General features: G+C 35.8%; 1 protein-coding gene across 1 annotated transcript; it reads right to left on the bottom strand.

Moving 5' to 3' along the window:
- Window positions 1–4,451: 4,451 nt before the first annotated feature.
- LOC120328553 (uncharacterized) lies at window positions 4,452–20,472 on the bottom strand. The gene is made up of 5 exons (XM_078114780.1): window positions 20,279–20,472; window positions 11,971–12,162; window positions 11,645–11,668; window positions 5,151–5,201; window positions 4,452–4,831 (listed from the first exon to the last, which is right to left on the bottom strand). Exons 1-5 carry the CDS (start codon window positions 20,382–20,384, stop codon window positions 4,674–4,676), a joined length of 531 nt encoding a protein of 176 aa, XP_077970906.1. The 5' UTR covers window positions 20,385–20,472; the 3' UTR covers window positions 4,452–4,673.
- Between the last annotated feature and the right edge of the window lie 5,170 nt (window positions 20,473–25,642).

Here is a 25,642-nt window from a genome sequence, read left to right as displayed (position 1 = left end):
AATTTCCGAGAACCCACATCTCCTGAGAAGGAGATTGGAATAACATTGAATTGAGCAATGTACCACTTGAAACTGTATATTCAAATCGTGTAACATAATGTATGTGGAAGAAGATATTCAAAGATTGATATAGGACATCGAAATCAACCGTTTTTAGAATAGTTACAGTTTTGTTTTTGTAGATATGGGAGCTTACGAAAAGCAGACTGATGGAAGTGTTTTCTCCCACTCTGCTTTTGGTAAGCTCCTAAATGAAGGGGCCGTGAATTTGCCGGATGAAACAACACTTACTCACAACTCAGAAAAGGCTTCGTATGTGATAATAGGGGATGAAGCTTTTCTACTCCAAATACACCTGATGAGACCATACCCGGCGCAAAATTTGCCTATCGATGAAAAAGTTTTTAACTAAAGGCTATCCGGGGCAAGACGAGTAGTAGAAAATGCATTCGGTATAATGAGTGCGAAGAGGAGAGTTTTTAGGAGGCCAATGGATGTTTCGTCACAAAACGCAGAGTTGGTTGTTAAGGCGGCATGTTGTTTGCATAATTTTGTAAGACGCCATACACTGACAGATGCAGGTGAAGTGAATAGCGAAGACCTCGAGGAGAACATAACGAGAGGAAGTTGGCGAGTACATGAGGATAATAGTTTTTCTGCCCCTGCTAAGACAAGGTTGCAGAAATAGTGTAGCGGCGACGGCTGTTCGTGACGGCCTTAAAAATTAATTCATGGTTGATGGAGCTTGCCCTTCGCAATTTCAAAGAGTCTAAAGGACATGAAAAGTTACTTTATCTATTTCAGTGGTTACCATCAAAAAACATATTACTAAATGAGAGATTTGACACGCTACACTAAAATATTTTAAGCTGTAATCAATTTAGAAAATAAAATGGTTGAGGTAAACTAACAATAAAAAACATTAATTTGTTTTGAAAAATGAGAAGGTCGCTCAAGTCCACATGAAGTCGATTAAATTTGGTAATGTAGAGTAAATAAGATAAGAAAACTGTTTGAATTTATTTTCTAATTTTCAAGTGGGAAGATGAGTTTGAATTATTTCTCAAATTCAGCCTCGTGGTGTAATTGCCTGATTTTCATCTTTGTTGATGACGCATGATCAGGAGACAGTCTTTTCAGCTGTGAAAGAACAGCTGTGAAAGAAGGAAGAGTTTGTCTGGGTCATCTAAAAATACATAGTTGGTCAAATTCAATATTGCATATTCCATACCATTACGTGTTTGTCTATATGAGCATGCTATGCATACGCTTCTTTAATTCGACAACATACTAAATTAATTTCGATCACACCATATCATGTGTGACCTTAGATAAAACATGAGACAAAAATGATGGTTGAAATGTTAAAAAATTTCCATCCTTGTCCTCAAGAATTTTCAAACACCGCATGTTCACTTCTTCCTTTCTTTTTTTTTTGATGTCGGTGCGACAGAAGATGACCCAGACACTTCTTCCTCTTCTACCCCAGCTGATAAAGTGACGAGTTCTAAATTTTAGAACGTTCTGAAATATGAAATAGAAAAGGGCCTAAAATATTTTCAAATTAATGAAGAATTTAACTTATACCAACCTGAACAGATCATTTCAAAACATGAGATAGATATATCATTGAAATAGGCACACAGTTTTCATAATAGTGACATATCGCAGCTCATTATTTACTCTTGTGCCGATTTTATGCAAATAACTTACTTTCGATGCTGCACGAAAGAATCTAAAAAGCTCATATGGTCGAATAGACTTTATTTATTTGTAGAAACGCCTCCCGGTGCTCCCGGTCTTATGCTGCTCTCAATCTTGTTTTTTATTTTCACAAGTCTGTCCCTCAAAGCTTTCCATTTCTCTCTTGTCTGCTGTCTCAAATAGACTTGTGGTGTTAGTTGAGCAAAACTAGCTTATTTTTTCTCAATTTTGTCACTTTGTGTAGTCTACTTTCAAATATTTTAGACAAAGTGATTCTGCCATCAAAGTAAATCTAGCAATGCCGTAATAAAATTAGGATAACTTACCAGTAACATGGAGCAATGCTCCAATCCCCTCCCAATTGTTTGTTTTATTATTAATATCTGGATAATCATGGCGGCTCATGTCATATAGACATGGTCTACATTGCACCTCATTTATTAGTAGTTCTTCAAAAGACATGACTGTGAAACAAAGTTTGTAACGAATTCAAAATGAAATTGTTGTTAGCAAATACAGAAATAGTAAAGACAATCTTTCACTATTACATGCACACTTGCAATCAATTTTATTCTGGTCTAGATGAACGGTACCTAATTTGGATATTAAACTTGTAAATTACGATAAACGGTACCGGTACCTAATTCGATATTACAGTTATAAAATGCGGTACCTTCAGACCTTAGCAGAACGTAAAACCACTTTCGCCGGGAAGCAACCGACGCCGCCGCAAAAAAAGCACGTGGAATTCGAAGGTCTGTCGCGCCGAAAAACGCTCACCGAGAGAAACAGCAGCGGCGCCGCGCGTCGTCGTTAGGTGCCGCGCTTTCAGTGTCAACACCGTCATTTGAAACAATGGAAAGCGATCTCGATCGCACGTCGAGACGCATCCACTGTAAACGCACCCTAATAGAATGAATCGCTTGTTGATAATCGGCAAACCTTGCTATTCGTTGTAATATGTTGGATCAACCATGACAACGTGTTGGCCTATTTTGAGCATGTTTTCCAAACGTATTACAACAGTCCATGTTTGTGTCAACCATACGAACGACATTATTTATTTCAAATCTACAATGTTTGAAACTAATGCCTCGTATCTCTGAACAGAGCTCAATATTTTCTCTTTATCGAAGCTTCCTCTGTGGCTTTTATTCTACCTGTGTTACCATCTTGTCAATTTAACATCTGGTTGTAAAAAGAATCTTTGAAAGACCAAAAACGCTAATCTTTGAACTGAGCCCAGAAATCGCAGATAACCATTCAGTGCGGAAAGCGCAACCATTTTTATTTCGCCGAATCCCGTTAAATTCAGATAGTGAATTACCTTCCTAGCGCCTTTGCTCCGTTCGATCGTGGTTTAACATGAATCTTTCGTTACGGGTACAATGATGCTTTTCTAAGACTAGATTTTGGCAATAAGGGATATCTGATCTTTAATTTTCCCCTGCATGCCTATTTTGCTTTCTTATCGGTAAAACAGCTTAGTTCTTTACATATTGGAATTCAATTAAAGCTATACAAATTCTACTTGCACAGGCCCACACCGCGTACAACGACGGTAGTGTCGCAATATATCTGATGTTCATTCGACATATGAGAACAACACTACCAGAAATCAAACTAAAATATAATACAATGAGACAGACGAGATAAAAAAAAAGCCAAGCTGCTGCAAAGAAAATGTTATGCCTATCGCAACGGAAGCACTTTTACTAGATTTTGAGGTCGGAGAGTCGATGACAAGGTGTTTAAAAACTTCGATAAAGCTCCATGTGGAGTCGTCAAGAAGGGATGTCACAGTCAGGAGATAGGGAGGAAAACTATTTTTGTGGCGGATAAACATTTGTAAATAAGCACGAACAATGCACTTAAAATGTTATTGTCGCAATGGACAAAATGCCATACAGTCGCGAATTGCTACGAAAGGCGATACGGATCAGGAAGAGAAAAGAATGTTTTTGCATTGCCCATTTTTTGTCGACAAGACTGGTGTTGCTTATAATATATGGTTGTAAAGTTTAACCTTTCATTATTTTTGCGCATACTGCATTGTATCATTAAAAGCCTCCGATTTTACGTGCAAATATCGTAATTTGGTTTGGGAAAAGCTTGGCAAATTAAAAAAAAATATGAAGATAGAGCCGTGAAGTAGCATTAGCGTTATGTTTGGATGATTCAGTCGTGTGTGATCAGGAATGTCATAGGCAAGCATTGGTACGCGCTCGCACATGTTCTTGAGGTAGTAGCTACACTAGACGAAAGCACTGTGGCCATTTCATACTTCAGCTTTATTCACGGTTTTGCAAAAATAACTTGTCTGGGCCTCCGTGTCTATATATTTGAGCATTTTTTTAAGACTCCTCTTTCTGACTGCTTTGATTTTATTGAAGATGCCTTCGTTTCTAAACATATTATTGTCCAAGCAATGAACTTGTCGGTTTTGGTGAGGCCGTTTGGGGCCGGGCCATATTATCTAGCGGCGGCTTTATGGCGTATTTAAATCCTTTGTGAATAAACGTTAATTTATCAGTTGAACCTTGGAATTACAAGTTCTTTGAATATTTTTAACTCTTTCATGCGAGCTGATATTGTTCGACCTATGATAAATTTATAAATATTCGATAACACCCACTGGTTTCACTGGAAGCGCGCCTTCTTTGATAACTTATTTTGAACTCGCCCACAATTTACAAAAGCTGACTCTAAACATCTCAATTTGAATAAATAATACAAATTTATTTTTATAGGATGGGTATATTGCTAGTTTGAAGTGTATATTCAATAACCCAAAATTTTAATAAAATATATAATTCATTCAATCATATTAACGCGTTTATTCGAAACCCAAAATTATGTACAACAATATGTAACTTAAAATTCAATCTATCATTGCTAGTTTAAACACGTATATTCAATAACCCAAAATTTCAATAAGATATGTAATTGAATATTCATTCGATCGTTGATCACTTCTTCTTGTCTTCTTCCCTGGACTTAAACGCCTTTCTTTGATGTTCGTCGTCGTCATCTCGAACTACAGTGACCACAGTACCTTCATCTTCCTCTTTATTTTCTTGCTCGTCGCCCTGTGGTTCTTCAACCTGTGGTCCTCCACGCTCGGTCTCTACAATAGCACACGGAGAAAAAAAATTGTGATAACTTGGGCTAATGCATATCGTATGTGTATGAAAGCCAGTCACAAATTGGTCTATCGGAAACAATTGAACAAATTTGAAATCGACAAACCGTTATATATTGTTTTTCAATTTACATATCCGTTCGCTGAAAATAAAGAACATCACTAACTCAAAAGAAAAAGTAATAAACGATAAATTATATTAAAATTCTCTCTGCGGTATTTAAATATTCTTTTGAATGAGGGGTCAGGCTGTTTATATAAAATTTAATTTCGTTCAGAATTGCTCATTGAAGTCAACTCTTACCTCGGGGTCGCTGACGGTTGTCATCAGAAGTATCATCGTTTTCTTCGTCACCTGAATGAATTTCAAAAGTTTTTTGTTTAAAACCGCCCAGGGGGCTGATTAGCGCATTTGAATATAAAATCATGTGACCTAGGTTTAGAATGTCGGTTAAGATTTTGTTTTGAAGCTTCTTCCATTACCTACTTGACAATACCAGAACAAGCTCGTTACGGCGATTGAAAGTCAATAAATAACGTTTTTAGGTGCACAAAGCTAATGCACCTGACAGGTTGTGCGTCATCGTTTTGCACATACTTCGGGAGCACCAAAACGCATACATTTAGACCACATACACTCACTCACATTTCGAGCATGGTGTCAAGGGGCGCAAGCGCGCCTGGCAGTATATACAACTCTTTGCCATAAATGTTCTCACATGATTCATGCTTGTGTTATTGTTACATAAAATACCAAACTAATTTCTATGACTTCATAAACAACGGACTTCGACTTCGAGATAAAACGACCTACTTTTATCATCTGGACGTGATAAAACGCCGACACATGCATTACGTCGTCTCAGCATGACGCTCAACCGATTGACATATAAGGCAAAAGGCTCCATCTAGCCGTCTAGCGCGACTGAGAAATATGTGACTCTTTGCCGTAAATGTTCTTACCTGATTCATGTTCGTTCTATTGTTACATGAATATGGAAACTAATTCTCTATGTCTATGACCTCGAAATAAACAATGACCTACACATGTTGATAATAAATGAAGCACAACCGGTGTTAGCAAAACGATGTAATTTGCTGACGTTTCGAATTTCTATACAGAAAAACTTCATCAGGACATGATTTGGAAAGGGCACAAGTGGATATATATAGAGCAAGAAAAAGAAAGGGGAAAAAAAAATTATCATGGCGTCAACTCTAATCTGAAAGGATGGTGATAAGATAATATGTATAAATAAACAAACTAGCGCAAGTTATGTTTTCTGTATAAAAATTCGAAACGTCGGCAAATTACATCGTTTTGCTAACACCGGTTGTGCTTCATTTATTCTCAACATGAGTTTACCTGGTGGCAATCATGCACTATAATGACCTACACATGACATCAGAAAGTGATGAAGCGACGACATTACGCTGTCTTAGCAACACACTATCGATTGACATATTTAGCTTTAGTAAAACAGCGGGCGTTTATATCGTAAAAAGCAGATCATTGTTTCTGAGTCAAGATAAAATGATGCAAAACTTATAACAAAGTATTACATTATTTGCAAAGATGACGATTAGACGGTTTTTTGATTCAATTGAAGCTTTAAGACGCGTAGAAGAAATAGAGGGTGACGATGAAGTTATGAGTGAGATTGAAAGTTCAGGAGATGAAGTCGATGTATTAGAGCAGTGTTTCTCAAACTGTGTGCCGCGGCACACTAGTGTGCCGTGAGAGATTCTCAAGTGTGCTGCGGAGCTTTTTGGACTTCTAGAAAATAAGCTGTTCGTATCACACATAGACATGCATGCAACTTGAGTGAGATTTGAATATCCATAATTAACAAGACTGATAATATTATTGCATTGTTGTTGTAGTAAGGGGGATTTTTCCGGCATAATTGCATTGTGTCATGTCATAAGGTTTTTGTAAACGAGACATCCACTTTTCACCATGTTCACATGAGCGTTGAGTTAGGTCAGTGCTCGGTAAGCTTTATGTACTTGTGGGCCAAATATACACATTTCCGCTAGAGCGCGGGCCATCTGCCTACGAACAATCGCAAAAGAAACTTTAAATTATGGCGCATATGCTTCTATTGTTGTGCTAATATCCAACCACAATGAGACGTGTATATGTTTTTTTTTTTATTATATTATACAACAATATATTGTTTTCATTTACTTACCGGTATTCTCAATACGTAAGATGATGTGGTTATGGCAACTTGGTTGCCCGCGGTACGTCGTCCAAATGACGATCTGGCAAGCAAGCACGAAATTTATTCTAAATGTAATGCTTTTAAAATAAATCCCTTTGGAATGTTCGTGAACTTCCCTACGTTTTCCAAACATTTTTAAAATTTAAAAAATTAAAATAAACTCAACTTATAATTACAACCAACGTTGGGATATTCATCAAATAAAATACATACAATCGACGCTATTTACTGCAAACCATACAGCAAAACTTGTTACCACTAAATCCGAGTTGAGACAATAATAAATCTAGGATCAATTTTTGTTTTATGTATTAAGAGTCGGATCGTTTGAGGGCCGCAAAAATAGTTCGCCAGGAAAGCTAGTTTGGTCGAGTTTTGGCTATCTGCTTGCAAATTGTATTCAATCATCGCTGCAAAAGCCAACAAAATAATCTAGCCATTTGCATCTATACATGGCTCTGTTAACCCGTATTTTCTGCTTTGGTTAAAATTAAAAGCAAAAAAGGAAGCGATGAAACCTAGTTTCTCAAAACAGACATCGCATTAAAATTTGTAGAATAATTTGCCCAAGTCTAGCTTAAATTTTTCACAAGTGTGCCGCGAGATTTTTCTTATTTGCTTAGTGCGCCGCGAGCAAAAAAAGTTTGAGAACCACTGTATTAGAGGCACAATCTGGCAGCGAATATGAGGAGAGCTTAGATTCAGACGTACCCGGCCCTTCAAACGCGCCAGCCCGTAATGTTCGTGGCTCACAAAGAGGCCGTCGGAGAAGAGCGTTGGCAGGTCGACAGTGAAAACCACAACCCGATCAGGGCCACAAACAAACTGGCAGAAGGTGGTAAATTCACGAGTGACACGGCCATTTCAGAGAGCGCAGGGGTACAAAAACGATTTCCCCCAAACTCTACAAGTTTGGATATCTTCTTACAGTTCATGACAGCAAATGTAATCGCCCTAATTTGTGAGATGACAAATCCCAACGCCGAGCGAAAGATCAAAGTTTCGTGAGGCAGCCAGACGTGGAAACCAACGACCACGTAGAAAATGAGGGCATTCCTAATTGGCCATGTACTGGCAGAAGAAAAACTGGATTTTCGACTGGCACACACCAAACTAAATTATGTCAAAAGATCGTTTCAAACTTTTCAAATCTCGGCAGAATCCACTTAGAGATAGACTGTATAAAATTCGACCACTTCTTGAACTTGTGGAACCCACGCTCTTTTCCGTTTATACCCCAGGCAAATATTTGGCAATTGATAAATCTATGATACCGGCAGTGGCGTAGCATCCACACAGGGGGGGACACAGCGCAAAGAGGCCCAAGCGGTTAGAATTTAAAAAAGTAAGCCGCAAAACCAAACGTTGCATTGCAAAACCAGTAATGCACATCTCATAACGTTGATGTTAGTTCTGCTCAAATCGTTTTATTACGTAACAACGCCAGGGAGTCGTCGATTTTCGACGTCTTGTGGTTTGATCGCACCGGCAAAATTACGAAGGCTGTCAGAATGATGTCGAAAGCAAAACCTCTAAGTGGCGCACAGAAACGCAGAAGAGAAAGCACGTATGAAAAAAATGAAAGTAACCAAGATAAACGGAAAATTTTAGCTTACCATTGCCTTTTAATTGCGACATGTTAGGCTTTTTGATGAAACAAAAAAAATGTTGTTTTAGCTCATGTCCGAGAGTTTTGAGGGTCATTTCTACAAAAATTTTTTGCGGGGGGGGCCCACGAGAGTCTTGCTACGCCACTGAATACCGGTACCATTCAAAGGTAGGATAAGCTTTCGGCAATTTATACCCTCAAAACGTGTTAGATTTGGAATAAAAGTCTGGGTTTTGGCAGAATTAAAAACAGGGTATGCTTCCAAATTTATACTGGCAATGATCCACGGATTCAAGAAGTGGGGTTTGCATCTAGGGTGGCGTATGATCTTATTGATCCATTTCTAGATGAGGGATACCACCTAAATGTAGAAAATGTTTATACTTCAACCGAACTTTTTAGAAAGTTATATAAAAAGAATGTTTATGCATGTGGTACAATGCGCTTGGGAAGGGAAAACTTTCCAAGCGAAGTTGTTCTGAGTGAAGCCAACTCGTACAAGAGGTGACATTGAAATGACAATGGCCCACGAACTTCTGTGAGTAATGGCCAAATGTTCCAATGGAACTCAGAACTGTGTAAAGAAGGGGTGGACGTGGCATGCCATCGCAAAACATTTCATGTCCACCTCTTCTGCATGATTATATAATTATATGGGCGGGCTGGATTTCAATGACGCTATGCGTAAGTATTATATTAACATTGGAAGACGTTCCAAAACATGGTAGCGACGTATTTTTTCTACATTATCGTTACACAACAGTGCCGTGGAGGCAAAAGCTATTTTGCCTGAAAAAAAAAAAAAATCGTGTCACTAGAATGACGAAAAGATTTGGTAACAAAATTGTTGGGTGATTTCAGGACTGTGCGCGTGCCACCACGTCGCTCTAGTAAACAACTCGATCTAAGACTTCAAAATGTAGGGCTTCATTTGCCGTCACTCTAAAATGCCTTGCGAACCTGCGAGGTTTGCTCTGTGAAAGAGTTACCTACATAAGCAGAGAAGGGGCGGCCCTAAATATGTTACAAGATCGCGTGTAATGTGTCGAGAATGTGGTATACATCTTTTTGTAGCTCGCGGAAAAGATTGCTTTACGCAATGGCACACAAAGAAATAATTTTGGAGATAATCACGCCCTTTCTCTTTCGTATGATGCTTTCTCAGAGCGTGTCTTTATAATTTCATGTACAGACTTTGTTTGTCCGTTATCGTATTTGTAAATAAAATATATGTTACGCCAGCAAAACGGCAATGTTTTAATACACTAAATATAATTTCATGTACAATTTTTGTTATTTTGTTTGTCCGTTATCGCATTTGTAAATAAAATATATGTTACGCCAGCAAAACGGCAATGCTTTTTTACAAGAAATATAATTTCATGTACAATTTTTGTTATTTTGTTTGTCCGTTATCGTATTTGTAAATAAAATATATGTTACGCCAGCAAAACGGCAATGTTTTTATACACTAAATATAATTTCATGTACAATTTTTGTTATTTTGTTTGTCCGTTATCGCATTTGTAAATAAAATATATGTTACGCCAGCAAAACGGCAATGTTTTTTTACAAGAAATATAATTTCATGTACAATTTTTGTTATTTTGTTTGTCCGTTATCGTATTTGTAAATAAAATATATGTTACGCCAGCAAAACGGCAATGTTTTTATACACTAAATATAATTTCATGTACAATTTTTGTTATTTTGTTTGTCCGTTATCGCATTTGTAAATAAAATATATGTTACGCCAGCAAAACGGCAATGTTTTTATACACCAAATATAATTTCATGTACAATTTTTGTTATTTTGTTTGTCCGTTATCGCATTTGTAAATAAAATATATGTTAGGCCAGCAAAACGGCAATGTTGTTATACACGAAATATAATTTCATGTACAATTTTTGTTATTTTGTTTGTCCGTTATCGCATTCGTAAATAAAATATATGTTACGCCAGCAAAACGGCAATGTTTTTATACACGGAATATAATTTCATGTACAATTATTGTTTTTTTGTTTGTCCGTTATCGTATTTGTAAATAAAATATATGTTACGCCAGCAAAACGGCAATGTTTCCATACACGTAATATATAAGGGGAGTGATATTATCAAAAACGATAAGGCTGTGTTAGGGCGAATCGATCAGTCAGCCTCGAATGACAATTACATTCGCTACGGGCGTATCACTCGCTCAAAACACACCAGTCTTGTGTTGACAGAAGCAGAGTAACAAAGCGCAGCCAACTGTAAAGTCATAAACAAGTAAAAGGCGAGAATACGTTGTTGACAGTAGATTGAATACCAGACGCGTGTATATTTTTTTCTTCAACTTTCGGCGTTTCGAGTTACGTCATCAATATGGGTTTGAGTTACGGTCCTCCAGTGACATCTAGCGTATAGTACTCAAAAAGGCCTTTTCAATGATATATAATTATTCGTAAATCTGATGGGGTCGTATGACATGAATAAAAACGGGTATACAAATTGGAATCAGATTGCTAGTCTAGATCAGGAAAATTAATAACGAGGTAGGACCAAACTTATATAACATTTAACAACATTTATATGTCTGACGCAGGGGTGGACAATAACCTTTCTGGGTGATGTGTATAATAGAATTGGTTACACTTGGTCGGAGGCTCAATATGAACTGTGAATGAAAAACCAACATCTAGGCTAACATTTGAATGACATAAGAAGCACAATGTGACGGTATTTTCATCGATATTTTAAACGGCACGGCTAATTTTTTGTCCATCTATCTACGTGACAATTATTTGTCGGTGGCTGTATAACTGAGATAAAGATATGAAAGCGAATTGTTGGGATTTCCATTTGTGTATGCGACCTGAATCAATCAAGTCAATTATCGTTCGACACCGGTCATTAGCATTTTAGTGGTAATTGTCGTTCTGAGAATAGCAAAACGAGAAAAAAGTACTGATGTTACTCACCCGGGGTCATGAATGGACGATCTTCTGTAAAAAAAAATATTAGCTGATTTATACAAAGAGGTTGTGTTTCAATTCGAAGCTTGTAGGTTTATTGGTTCTGTAATTTTATCACAAGTGGGTGATTACTTGTGAGTGGAAGCGATATATGACTGGTGAAAACTAGTAAAAAACATGACCACCGATCTTTACGACTGCAAGGATTCAAAGTACCGGTACTGATAATTATGCAAATTTCGTGCTCATATATTTGTGCTTGGATCTCTTATATTTAGGAATTGTTATTCAAATAATATGTGAAAGATGATGGAAGCTAAATATAAACTTACCGTCATCGACATAATCAATCTCCATTCTCTCGCCTTCCTCGTCATATTTAATTGCTACTTGACCATGCTCATCAGTCACGATGCGATTGTCAGCTTGACCGCTTGGTCCCGCTGTGACTTCTTTAACTTTGGTTTCTCCATGTTCATAGTTATAGACGCGGTTGTTACTCTGTCCGCTTCTTCGTGGAGTTTCTATCGTGATATAAATCACAACTAATATTCATCTTATTTAAATTTATCTTCAGTTTTAATAAATTCTACATATTCCAATCATACAGTGCAATATTTCGCACGTTTACTTTAACAAATATTGACAATCCATACAATCGATGAAGATGCCCTACTTGTAATGTCCGGGTGTTCTAAAAAAAACGTCTCAAGTTTGCAATCGAAAGAATTAAAGTCAATTTACTGTCATCGGCAAACATACCGTTATCAACTACTTTCAATAATACATTTCTGCTAATATCATGCGGAGAAAACTAATGCTTACCGTGCGCTAAATCTTGTATTTCTAAAGCTAAAGTATTTCTGAAATTTAGATTTTGAAAAGTTCTAGTAATGGTCTAATTACGAACACTGCAATACGTTTCCATGAGTAAATACTTTCAGTTGTCAGAATTGGAATTATTTTAGAATTTAGATCATAGGTGAGAAGTAATTGATAGACTAAATATTTCGAGATATCGAGCTGTTCATTTTGTGATAGAGTAGTAATAAATTTAGACACCTTGACCTGGAATGTTGTTCTCGTAATCTTCCGCAACGACAGCTTGACTAGACGAGTCACCGCTGCTAGCTGTCAATGTGAAAAAAGATCAAACAGAGCTTGGCTTGAAACAAAAACTTTGATATTTTATGAAAAATCTATAATGTTCAATCCATACGATCGATGAAAATGCCCTTCTTGTAATATCCGGGTGTTCTCAAAAAAACCGTCTTAAGTTTGCAATCGGAAGAATTAAAGTTAATTTACTGTCATCGACATACCGTGATCAATGTGGTGAAGTCTTCTGGGAAAAAAAGCTGTCAATAAAAAAAAAGATCAAACAGTGCTACAGTCACAAGGGGTATAAAGCAGAATTGTGACATCTTCAAGATGTATTGACACATAATAAGATACACAAAATTTATGAGTTCTGTTTTTTGGGTCACCCTGTACTTATCTGAAAGATAGTTAAAAGTTTACCAAAATGTAATTATTGACTATTAATCAATCTATGTGCTTCTGCCTAAAATAGTATAAATATTGTTGATAAATTTCAACATTTTTGTTCAGGAACATGACAGTGGAATAATAAAAATAAAGTGACTTCTTATACTTACTAATAACTGTATTACGTGTTTCAGATTTTTGTTATCTCACTCATTCAAATGTATGTTTTTATGTTGATGAGCGCGATGGTCAAGCGGTCTTTTGTTTAGAATTAATCGTGTTGTCATCGCAGGTAATACATCATATACCCGCCCAACCTACTTACCGGTATGTAAAAAAAAACAGTACTCCCGAAGTATGTGAACCAAGATGGCGGGCACAGGAACGTAGTATGTGTACCAGGTTAAGCCCTATTTTTATTCCAATTTTATTTCAGTTATATTACGGGTTCGGGGACTAGCCAAATGACACCCGTAGTATTTGTACCTGAAATTATGGCCTAACCTGTTACACATACTACGTTCCGGTGTCCGCCGTTTTAGTTCACATACTTTGGGAGTACCAAAAAGACTAGGTAGGCAATTTTGTTGTGGAGAGATTTAGATCATATAAAAGAAGTTTTCACATATCGTATGATATATTTGCGTGCGCAAAGCCTAGAGTAGGCGATATGCCTGTAAGCAATATTGCATCCAGATTGTATATTTCAAACACTCACCTCTAATTGGAAGGTCATCTGTAGTAATAAAGTAACATCGTTAATAATTACTATTTATTCATCTATAAATCTAAACCACTCTGACCACAATGATTTTGATGAAATTAGGCTCGCTGAATCTGCCAGTTCAAAGATATTGGAGGGAAAAAACTAATAAATTACCAACACGTCCGAAACGTTTTTAGAGGGATAGTTGTCATATTGAACTAAGATGAGGCACCTCTATGTACGGTTAGCCAATGAATAAAATAAATAAACTTAAATATTATGTAGCTTGATATCGTTTAAGCGTTTTAGCAGGGTTATACGCCGTTAGAAGGGAGATATATGAATTTTTTCACTGTGTTTTGAGCTGATACGCGTGGCAAAAAATATAATATGCTACAATTTGTATGTGTCACATCATTGAAGTATCTAGTAGAATATATCAGAGCTATTTCTAGACTAATTTTTGATTACTACAAATAAACTAAAATTTCTAAAAAGACAAAATCGTCATTGATGTATTTAATCTGTACATAAATTCCCGAAACACAAGTGAAATTAACAAAAAACATGCCAAAAATCGAAAACGAGGTAATATTTAAGACCATGCCTAAAAATCTGTCTGAGTTACAAAAAAATTTGGATGGCCGCTAAACGTTGTCATTAAGTCTAATATTTTCCTAGCTCATGCATTAAAAACATGAATCGCTCACCGTGAACTATCATTGTGGCGGCCATTTCCATCTCTGAAATAATAAAGTAACATCATTTTACCATTGATATTTATCAAATCCTTTTTATATCGCTGGAGAATAAAATATAGATTTTTGAAAATTTTACTATTACATGCTTTGACTTGTTTCTAATTGATAGTTTATAATGTTGTTTTCATAAAATTTGTAACACTGTTTATTTATTATTTTATATTCAAATAGAGGCAACAAAGAGGAGTATGGTCCCGAAGTCAGCGGTGGAAGCGATTCTGAGGAACTAAAACAACAAAATGAGGTCGACCTAGACGGCAAAGAGGTGCTAGACCAGTGTTTCTCAACGGAGGAGTTTGATAGTACATGGTACAGTGGTAGGGTACCTGATTGAGAACTTCGCAGTCTGCACGTTCCGTAATTTCACTGTAGGTCTAAAATTTAGCGAGGTTTGATAGTAAAATGAAGGCAAACAAACAGCAAAGTATTATCAAGTTCTTTCAAAAGAAACCTAGCGGTGAAAACCAAGTTAGTGGTGTTGAGTCTGTTGACAGGAAAGAGGTAGAGGCTGCTACTTCAACTTTACAACATGCCCCGAAAAGATCTTGCAGCAATGGACCTTTCCCCGACATCAAAACATCCGTATTTTCAACCAATCACAAGCGAGCAGATGTAAACAAACATTCTCCGCTGAAAAGTCGCTCAGACAAGTTTAGACGCGTTCCGCACAGGTTGCTGGCAGTTTAGGCAGATATTTGTCCTTTTTTTCGCTTTTTTATCTTCACAGGGCTGCGAGAATTAGAAAGCTGTAATACTGTATGTTACTTGCAAATCACGTTCACGAAATCTATATATCTATACTATACTAAAGGGCTGTACCCGTTGCAGGCACCTTACAGGTTACGGTACTGTACAGGTCATAACTGCTATTTCGAACCAAAAAATAGTAGACAATCATGCTGATGCAATCAAGGGTACCGGTAGTCTACCGTATGTTAGAAAAAAAAAAATTTGTCTTCGATACGATGTTGCATTTTTATTAAACAGAATCTATTAGTGAATTATTTTGGTAGACTAACTATGTGTAAACGCTGTGCATATGATATTTGCCGGTCTGACAACCTGTACGGTACTCCTGCTGTTCAAATGGAGTAAGATTTGTGCCTTTTCCGAAGCCACATATTGACTGCCAAAAAAAAAAGAGGTGGATAAAGGAATGCAACAGGCCTCGCAGTATATTCAATCTAGAAAAAATCACCAGAAATAACTTCGTGTGTACCAATGTAGGCCAACATAAATATTGTTTTCGATACCTATGATATATTCAATATGTTAATTTTTATATGAAATAAATTTTCATACAAGCAATGCGTTCCATCATGCATTTTCATGGAGGCGATGGACCAACTGATGAATACCCTGACCCTATATCAGATTCTTCGCCCAACAGAAAAGCACCATCGAATTGTGAGGTAAGGATTACTTATACCATAATTTAACTTTGGATCATATTTTCACAGGATCTGTCACCAGATACTTCATTTGATACAGAGACATGTAAATCTGACGAAAGTGAGAAAGAATTGTCAGGGATCCAACCAGATCTGCCCCCAGACTCTTTAGTTGAAACTACCCCAAGTGTCGCTGATGAAAAAGACAGCGCACTGTCAGACAGCAGAAAAATGTAAGCAAGCATCATCATCATCATCATTTTATTTTAGTTCTCTGGCATAAAACAACACAAAAAGTCTACTGACTACTCTGATCTAAATCCTTTAAGTTTTCTATTTCGATCGGAAATTTCAATTTATGTTTTGCAGACAATGATATTATCTGAAAAATATCTGCTTGCTCTCCTTTAGATTGTGCAGCAATAGTATTTTGAATAACTTCAGCAATGAAAGCCATAAAGAGCATAGGTTCAAAATTGATTTGTGAGGTCGTTTGTCGCTGTGTTATAGGCATCGATTTATATGCTGTATGGGAAATACATGCATAATTTTCTTGTGGCTGAGATAAAGGCGTTTGACGAGGAATTGATTTGTTTGCAGCATTTTTGACAAGATTCGGACTCGGTAAATTTGAATCATTATTAGTAGCAGGATTGTTTCTATTTTGAGATGACAACTGTGGAAATTCTTCTGAACTGAGGGCTGGTGGTGATGTAACAATAACTCTTGCTTCAGAATATGCTATTTTTTGTTGTGCCATAATCGCCTGAATTTTTGTTTCCGTTTTATATTTAGCGCAACCCGCATATCCTGCATTGTGATTTCCGCTGCAATTTGGGCATTTGATGCTACTGTCACATGCTTCATATTTATGATGTCCTCCACATCGTGCACAGCGCAGAGCACTTCTGTAGAATTTTGCTAAATGACCGTATCGGTGGCAATTAAAACAACGAGTCGGTGGAGGATTATAAATTCTCGTTCGAAAGTTTAGATATCCTATTTTTACCGTCGAAGGCAAAATGTGGGTGTCAAACTGCAAAAGTACAGATCTACTCTTAACCAATCCATTATTTGTTTTCATCTGCAAGCGCTTGACATAAACAACGTGCTGTCCAGACAGCGATTCAAGAATTTCTTGATCACTCAAATCATCACAGACGTCACTTATGTCACGTCACGTCTGTCACTTACGTCACAGACGTCACTCTGGCAAAAAAACACGTTCAGATTGAAACATAAATTTGGCAACTTCAAGTTTATAACATCCTCAAGTTTGATTATATTCATCTGTCTGTAGATCGGATTTAAGCTCTGACGTATACGTGCACCACCCATTATTCTTAAGGCACGGATTTGAAGCACACGGATCCTATTGAGATGAGTTTTATTAGCAGAGCCCCATGTCCCAATGCATTTGAGTCATGTCCCCATGTTACTGCCTTGTGCCTACATCATGAAATTTCTGTCGATTCCTCATTATTCAACCTTGTGTATATGTCTCACAGTCCGATTTACTGAGTACATTGATCGATCTTGGGCTTCTATTAGAAAGCTTTTGGGTATTTGTATGACATGCCACCACAAATATGTTCTCATTATTAATCATTCCATTAATTAATGTTATTTAATTATGTTTGTTCATGTATATATCTATATCTTTATGTGTTTTTTGTACTTTTATCTTACACAGATTTGTTCTTATGACCACAAGTCCCAATTTTATTAAAATTTATCTATGATTCACTGATTATTCATGTTTCGAATTATTATCATATACAGATAATCATAATTTAACATTTTGTGCAATTCCTAAATATCATTCATTGCCTGAATTTATATTTAATAAATGTCGTCTTTTTTCCATCAACTGTTGACAAAAACCTACTCTATTTTTGTGTGTCTACATACCGGTATGCTGTTTTGTAATGACTACATATCCAATAAGTGACAACTTTTTAAAAGTAAGGAATTTACCTGTAACATCTTTTGTGCAGCCATATTTTTCATTTTTTTTTATTCAATAAGTGACAACTTTTTAAAAGTAAGGAGTTTACCTGTAACATCTTTTGTGCAGCCATATATTTTCTTTTTTTATGAACAATACCATAAGCTATTTATTGATGACCCTTCTATAATTTTCACTGTATATCATCTAGATCAGTTTATGACTCATATGCACTATGCCAAGATTTGGAAATATATACGGTAATATAGACTGTTTTTGTTTTTGCTCAATTTTTGTCAAATTGACATATATGTCATATTACTGTTGTATTATTTATCCTAAATACTACACTTATGTATAAAGAGTTCCATTGCTTTGCATGCATTTCAATTATATATAGCTTTACTGTACTAGTGCCTAAAATTTGAAGTACAACTACCCACATAATTGAACACTTGGACATAACCCAAAAAATGTAATCCAAGAATCATTGCACTTTGGGCATATAACATATTTATTATTCATATTTGTGTGCAATCCCTAAAAACCCTATGCCTAATCATTGTTTCACTTTGTGCAATGTTGTATTGTTCAATCATCAATGTATATTGGATTAATAAAGTGTGTCCATCTGCTGTTTGTATTGTAACAGAATCTTAAATTTTTTTAATAAATGGTCATAAGTGCACCTTTAATATTTTCATAATAACATATCATATTCTTCGAACAATACCGTTAACTGTTGACGACTACAGTTTTTTGTGTGCCTTGCATTGTGTAGTTTCAAGAATAATCCATCTAATAATTACTACGCATTATGCCTAGATTTTGTAGCATATATAATGTACCTATTTTGTGTTGTCTGGGTTTTCCTAATTTTTAAATCATTTGTAGAATGTTATACATTCCGGTGCATTATACATTCTATTTAATCATCCATTTTAAAAATGAGATCTAACTAAATGCCCTTCATCATGCTTCGATTCCAAGGAATGTTACTCCCATATTTCATTCTGAGTAAGTCAGATTGATTATTGCATTACTGGCCTAGTTATTCAAAATATTAGAATTGATAAGATTATTTTGTTGAATGCCAGATTTTCTCGGTCACCCTAATACTCTGGCTGGAATGGATATTTTGCTTTATTTTTTTGGTTTTTATTGGATGTTATATATTTCATAAATACCATGTAACTATGTACATTTCTGATGCATCTTCCAAAATCCAATGGCCTAACGCAGTTCATATGTTGACCCCATGTACCTATTCCAAAATTGGTGATGGTCAGGGCCAGATTTAGACCATGAAAGGCCCCTTCATATTTTTGAGCAGAGAATTTCTCTCTAAACAACATCAATAATGTCATTCCCTAAAACCTAAAATTATGAGTGCATTAAACTCTTCATTCTCCCTATTCATGGGTGCAAATTTGTAATCGAAAGAATAAAAATGATGGTCAATGAAGACAGTCGGGATGGCTTCAAATGTGGGCCTATGTAGTAAAATCGGAAAATGTCAAGTTGAAAAAATCACAGCTAAGAGATCTTTGGAGGTGTCCCGCTTTGAAGTCACAAAAATATGATAAGCCTAGAAATTCAACATTTTTTGTTCAAGAACATAGGGAAATAAAACAAAATTGAAAAGTTAAACAAGATATATCTCACAAGTTTCAGTTATTTCCCTCTATCTCGCCTATTCAAAACAGACGATGGCTTAGCATCTTTTTCAAGTATTACGACGTTAACCGTATTCGCATTTAAACTGCAATATCCGGGTGTAATAAATTGGGTAGACAATGCAGATTCCAGTTCTCTTAAAATAGTAGCTTCTTGCATATCGATATCCGTGGCTTCTTGTACATTGCATTGTTCAGGGCGAATAATCTTTCATCAAAAAAATTACAATGATATGCTATCAAGCAATGTAGTTTATAGTTCATGTTACAAAAATATGTAATCACTCACCCATTCTAAATGGATCTGGAAGTAAGAATCCTGCGAAGAATGTATATGACATATCTGAATCTTTTTACCAATTTGGAAAACTATTTAAATTTTGACTTCGATTAACGCAATCATTCGTGGTGAATTTTGTAGCTAGATAACATGAATGATTAGAATATCAATATATATGAAGATCCTCCCTTAGGAATATAGTCAGTATATTTAATATCACCAGTACAACAAAAATTTGATAAAACCTTTCAATGGGGCTTCGTTTTAATATGATTTCAGTATTACCAGGTTAGAAGTAATTTGAAGACGCTGAAAACACTATCCTAAATTCAACTGCTTTATAACATTCTCGGTTTTGTTGTGATAGGGTAGTAATACATTTAGTCAGACCTGGAAAGATTGTTTCACTATCTTCCGCAACGACACTTTGACCTGGAACGTTTCTCTCATTATCTTCCACGACGACACCTTCTTCTGCACTGGACGAGTCAAGCATACCGTGATCAATGTGGTCTGTCGTTCTAGGGATACCAAATATCCTCTGCCGCAGACGACGAAAAAAATTTCCCACGCGAGTTTGGCGAGGTTCTGCAAGAAAACAAATAATAATGGAATACTTTCAATATTATATTTTGCTAATCTCATGCGACAAAATTGGCGACAACTAATTCTTACCATGCGCTAAGACTTGTTCAAGTTCCAGATATTTTTCTACATCCCACATATTCAAAATAGCCATATGAGATGACGCGATGTCTTAGCATTCTAAGAGTTACGACCTTAACTGTATTGGCGTCCCAACTGTAATCCCAGGGTGTAATAAATTAGTTAGACAAAGCCGGTCCCAGTTCTCTTAAAAATATTAGCTTCTTGCATATCGATATCAGAGGCTGCTTGTACATTGCATTGTTTATGGCGAATAGGCTTTTATCAAAAAAAGTACAATGATATGCAAAGCAATGTAGTTTATAGTTCATGTTTTAAAAGTATGTTATCACTCATCCCTTCCAAATGGAACTGCTCCTGGAATTGGAAATATGAATCAATGCGAAGAATATATAAGACATATCCGAATCTTTTTACCAATTTGAAAAACTATCTAAATTTTGACTTTGATTAAAGCTATCATTCGTGGTGAATTTGGTAGCTAAATAGCATGAATGATTAGAATATTAAGAAATATGAAGATTTTCGAGTACAACATAAATTCGATAAAACCTTGCAAACCAACCCTTCAATTGTGCTTAGTTTTAATTTGATTACCAATACCCATGAACAGTCTCATCTCTAGTTATTAGATTTATTTTACAACTCAAATTCATTGACACCTCACAAATCGCCCGACGCGGTTTAATATATAAATGAATAAAATTTAATATTAGTTTATTTTCATGAAAAATTTTCTACTTTGAATAATGTAAGTCGCCTGAAAATGATATAAACCATTTATTTACTCGTCAACACAAAATAAAAGCATCAGGATAGGGGATGTTGCTAACAAATATATGTTCAACCTAAATTGAATTCAAATTAAAACAAGCCAAGGCTATTTGTTGGATGAATTAAGTACTGAATATGGGGCCACAGTTTATATAAGTGGTGTGCAACCGAAGGAGGAAAAATTGTGCGGCCGTGGAGTAGCGCCAATTTGGAATGGTGTGCGGGCCGCGAAACGAGTTTTTAATTTAGTCTAATTTAGTACGAGAAATCCCAATCCAATGGCGTTGCGAGGGGTTTGTTTACCGGAGTCCAATTTATTATTTATGCCTATGACGCGAAACTACTGGAAAGCCTATGTTAAATAAAATTGCGACCCTCAGTTTCACCTAGTTATTTCTATCTGACCCTCTTGTATTAAAGGTCGCGCAACCCTGGTTTATATAATAACCGTATAAACACCATCAAAATGAATCCACTTATGCTTGAAAATGCCCATATACTAAACATGTTAGAATTTCAAATTATTGGCCAGGAAAAAGAATGTGTCTCACCAATGCTCGATCCACTAATTGACGCCAAGTCAATGTCTCTTATTGAAAAAAATAAGTCTGGAATAAAATAAGTTGCTAAGATTCAATATGGCGAGTTCTCCGTTTTGATACAGATCGCTAACTTTTCCAAGACATATTGGATTTGTTCCAAAGTTCAATAGACCTTAGTTATGAAAAACCCATCCTACGCGCAAAAAGAAAAGTGATGTAAACAAAACAATTTTAACATTAGCTCTTATGTGATCACCAGAGCAGAAATTTGCATTTTTTGTAATTTTCTAGATATCTTTCATTGTATAGGTGTGCAGTTTTGAGGATAGAATATTTTTTACATCTTTTTTGTTATTTTTATCATGATAAACATGGCAAAATTTTTTATAATCGTTCATTGAAATTTTAATGAGCGCGGTGTTTCCGATGACGTCATTCTCACTATACCATGAGATTCTGCCAACGGTATGAAAGTACGAAAGATTTAATTATTGCAAAACATGTAAAAAATAGATATCAGATTTCATAACACGAAACACATTATAAAGTCAGTTGAACCTTAGATATCTATCGTCTATAACGTACAGAAAGATATTTCTAGTTTATGTGACAGATTATAGAAAAAAAAAATTGATTTGTGCAGCAAAAATATGAAAATACATCGACTAATCTCGTACTCGAATTCGACATATTTTCGATTTTGCGCTTGAATTTTTTGAAGACAAAGTATCTGAACGACATAAGATGAAAGTTGGTTATCAGAAATTGAAAAATAGATATCAGAAAGGTCGCAAAGTTTTCAGGCAGCTGCATCTTCAACGCTACGTCAGGTTGACATGCAAGTGTATTCATATATACTGAAATCATATATTTAATGATGAAACATCGAAAACGACAGGAGTTTTTGAAAGGACAGGAATCTGTTCTGTATTTCCCTCATAAACAGGGATAACAGTTAATTAACTGATGTTAAACTCACATATGAAAGAGCATTTTAGAAAACGTGAACATTGGCTACGACTCACAGAATTAAAATGAATCCAGAGGATTCTCAGACATTTCAGCTATCTTGAAATCTGAAATATATCACAAACTAGACGAATCTTCTTATCGTTAGTGTTTCTACAATGAATTACTGTGCTCGGTTACGTTGAAATATTGCATGTTTATGGTACTTACCGCCACTTCCACTGGCCTGATTATCCATGATCCCGTACTTTGCGTATTTTGATTCCAGCGATATATATATATATATAGTTGGAAATTGATATCAGTTAATATACAATATAATTGTTCTAAAATATATGGTTATATTTTTATCGCCATTTTTATATAAACGTCACATTCGCATATACCACAATTTGTACATTTCTCCATATGCCGCTAAAAATGACGGTGCGTCAAAAGTATATACTGCTATAACTTACACATTTGTAAATACCAACTTCAAATTAGCAAATGCTGTTATGGCTTTTACATTGACAAATGCTGTTAAAACTATTACATATGTAAACACTGTTATATATAGACTAGCCAAGCACATTGTTCATCTTTCGACACGGGCCACAGATAATAAGGCGGTGGACCCCGTGCTATACATTAGCACAGGGGTCACCAAACTACATTGGCCAATCGGCAAGATGCAAAAAAGTGACGTAATAATAGGCCTTTCCGCGTCCGCTCAGACACTTTCGTCACCCTGACAGATTTTCAGTCGTGGTTGTAAACAAAACTTCGTTTTTGCGACTTTGAATGCTACCAGTACGTAACTTTTTTCTGCGATACACTTCTACACTCGTGGCTCGTGCTTTCGACGAAGCTGTTTGTTTTTTGTGCTAAAATAAACGTCGAATGTGCATTTTGTGCAGTACTGTAATCCCTCGCGTACTGCTCCAATTTCAAACGCCACACTAACTTTTGTACTGCTTTAATGCGGATATTGTAGGTATGTTACAAAAAAATTAAAGTCCATCCGATTTAAATAAAAACTGTTTCAGTTGAAAGATCTGAGTAAAAATAGAAAACAATACCAAGTTTATAATAAACGGTCAAGAAATATTGGAGATATCGGAATTTTAGTATCGCCCGACAGGCCAATTTTTTCCATAATGATTGTATTACTTTTTTGACAAGAACTGAACTAAATATGGAAAAATAACACATATCAATCACTAATCTTTCGATGTGCGTCACATCTATGGTATATTGAGACTATTTCAGAATTTTATTCTGGCAACGGTCATTGACACCGCCGAAAGATCGTCGCAAATAAACGCTGGAGTTGTGCATGATAGTTTGACAGTGGTTCATTGTGGGTAATAATTAACGATGTGCTGATTGTACGAACTTCATAAAAATTGTATCAAGTTAGGAAAGAAATACACACGTCCACATACATTTTATTGGTGTCCATAGACAATATCATTAATTTGCACTACGTATAACTGGAGCGTAATTTTTAAAAGCGTCGAATGTTGGGAAATTTATGCGCTAATGAAAAAAATCAAATACCAGATAATAGTTGTTTATTTTATCTAAATTATGTCAAAATTTCATAGAAATCCAAGCTACAGCAGGTAGTCGTTTTTATGAGAGGTATTTCAACTCGGCGTAACGGTACTTAGCAGGCCGTAGTAGTATATATTTACAAGCAGACGTGATGCGTACATTTTTTGCCGCGGATTTTGTAACATTTCTAATTCATGTCGGCAACGTTTTGATAACAGCTAAACTCAGGATAATTGTCTAGATATAGAAATCTTGTTAATTTTTTTTCCTAGGATGTTCTCGATCTATATTCTGCGATATTCCCAACATTTGTGAATTTATTGTATTGCATTGACAAAAATATTCATCCGGCCCGTTTCAACACAATTTGAGTCATACCCGGCCCGCGGTCAAAAAAGTTTGGTGACCCCTGCATTAGCATATAATATTCTAACCGCTATGCACCATCATTTGTAAAATACTGTTATGACTTATACATCAGTAATATTTTTAAAAATAAATAATACTGTAATCGCTATAGACTGACATTTGTCAGTCATTCAGTAGTTTAAAAAACGTAATTTACTGCACAGTGCTACTATTGACAACCATATATCATTGCGGGACCCGGTAAGCACGTCAATATATATCGCATTATTGCGAGCGCTTACCATCGATTTCGTCAGCCGAGCACACATAAGAAAAAATTTATGAAATCAGTCGGCGAACCACGAATAAGTGCAAATATTTGTTAGTCCATAGTCCACGGAACGTTTATACAGTATAAGAATACACTCAACTGAATCATAATGCTATAGGGGTTTCATTTACACATGTTTGGGGCCTTGCATTTACACTATTTAATAATTCTAATAAATGTAAGTGTTTGTTTGAGTTCACATTTCTGCATTTACAGTGACTAGCTTAAGGCCTGCTAGTAAAGTTTTATTACTCATTGCAAACGTTTTAAAACACCTTTTTAAATTTCTCAAAATTAATGACTGACTCATTCAGGATGGTGGAAATAGACGGCAGCACTTGTCGCCCTAAATGGCACATTACTATCAATCAACGAACGAAAATAGATATCAGATTTCATAACACGAAACACATTATAAAGTCAGTTGAACCTTAGATATCTATCGTCTATTAGCATATAATATTCTAACCGCTATGCACCATCATTTGTAAAATACTGTTATGACTTATACATCAGTAATATTTGTAAAAATAAATAATACTGTAATCGCTATAGACTGACATTTGTCAGTCATTCAGTAGTTTA

This window comes from Styela clava, chromosome 7 (genome assembly GCF_964204865.1).
Source record: "Styela clava chromosome 7, kaStyClav1.hap1.2, whole genome shotgun sequence".
Classification (NCBI taxonomy): domain Eukaryota; kingdom Metazoa; phylum Chordata; class Ascidiacea; order Stolidobranchia; family Styelidae; genus Styela; species Styela clava.
This window is presented reverse-complemented; position numbering and strand designations above follow the sequence as displayed.

Coding starts and splice junctions, on each gene's coding strand:
- LOC120328553 (XM_078114780.1), bottom strand. CDS start 20,384: ATGCTTGACTCGTCCAGTGCAGAAGAAGGTGTCGTCGTGGAAGATAAT. Junction 5,202..11,644: donor TCGTCCATTCATGACCCCGG/GTGAGTAACATC, acceptor AAATTCATTCAG/GTGACGAAGAAAACGATGAT. Junction 4,832..5,150: donor CAACCGTCAGCGACCCCGAG/GTAAGAGTTGAC, acceptor GTGCTATTGTAG/AGACCGAGCGTGGAGGACCA.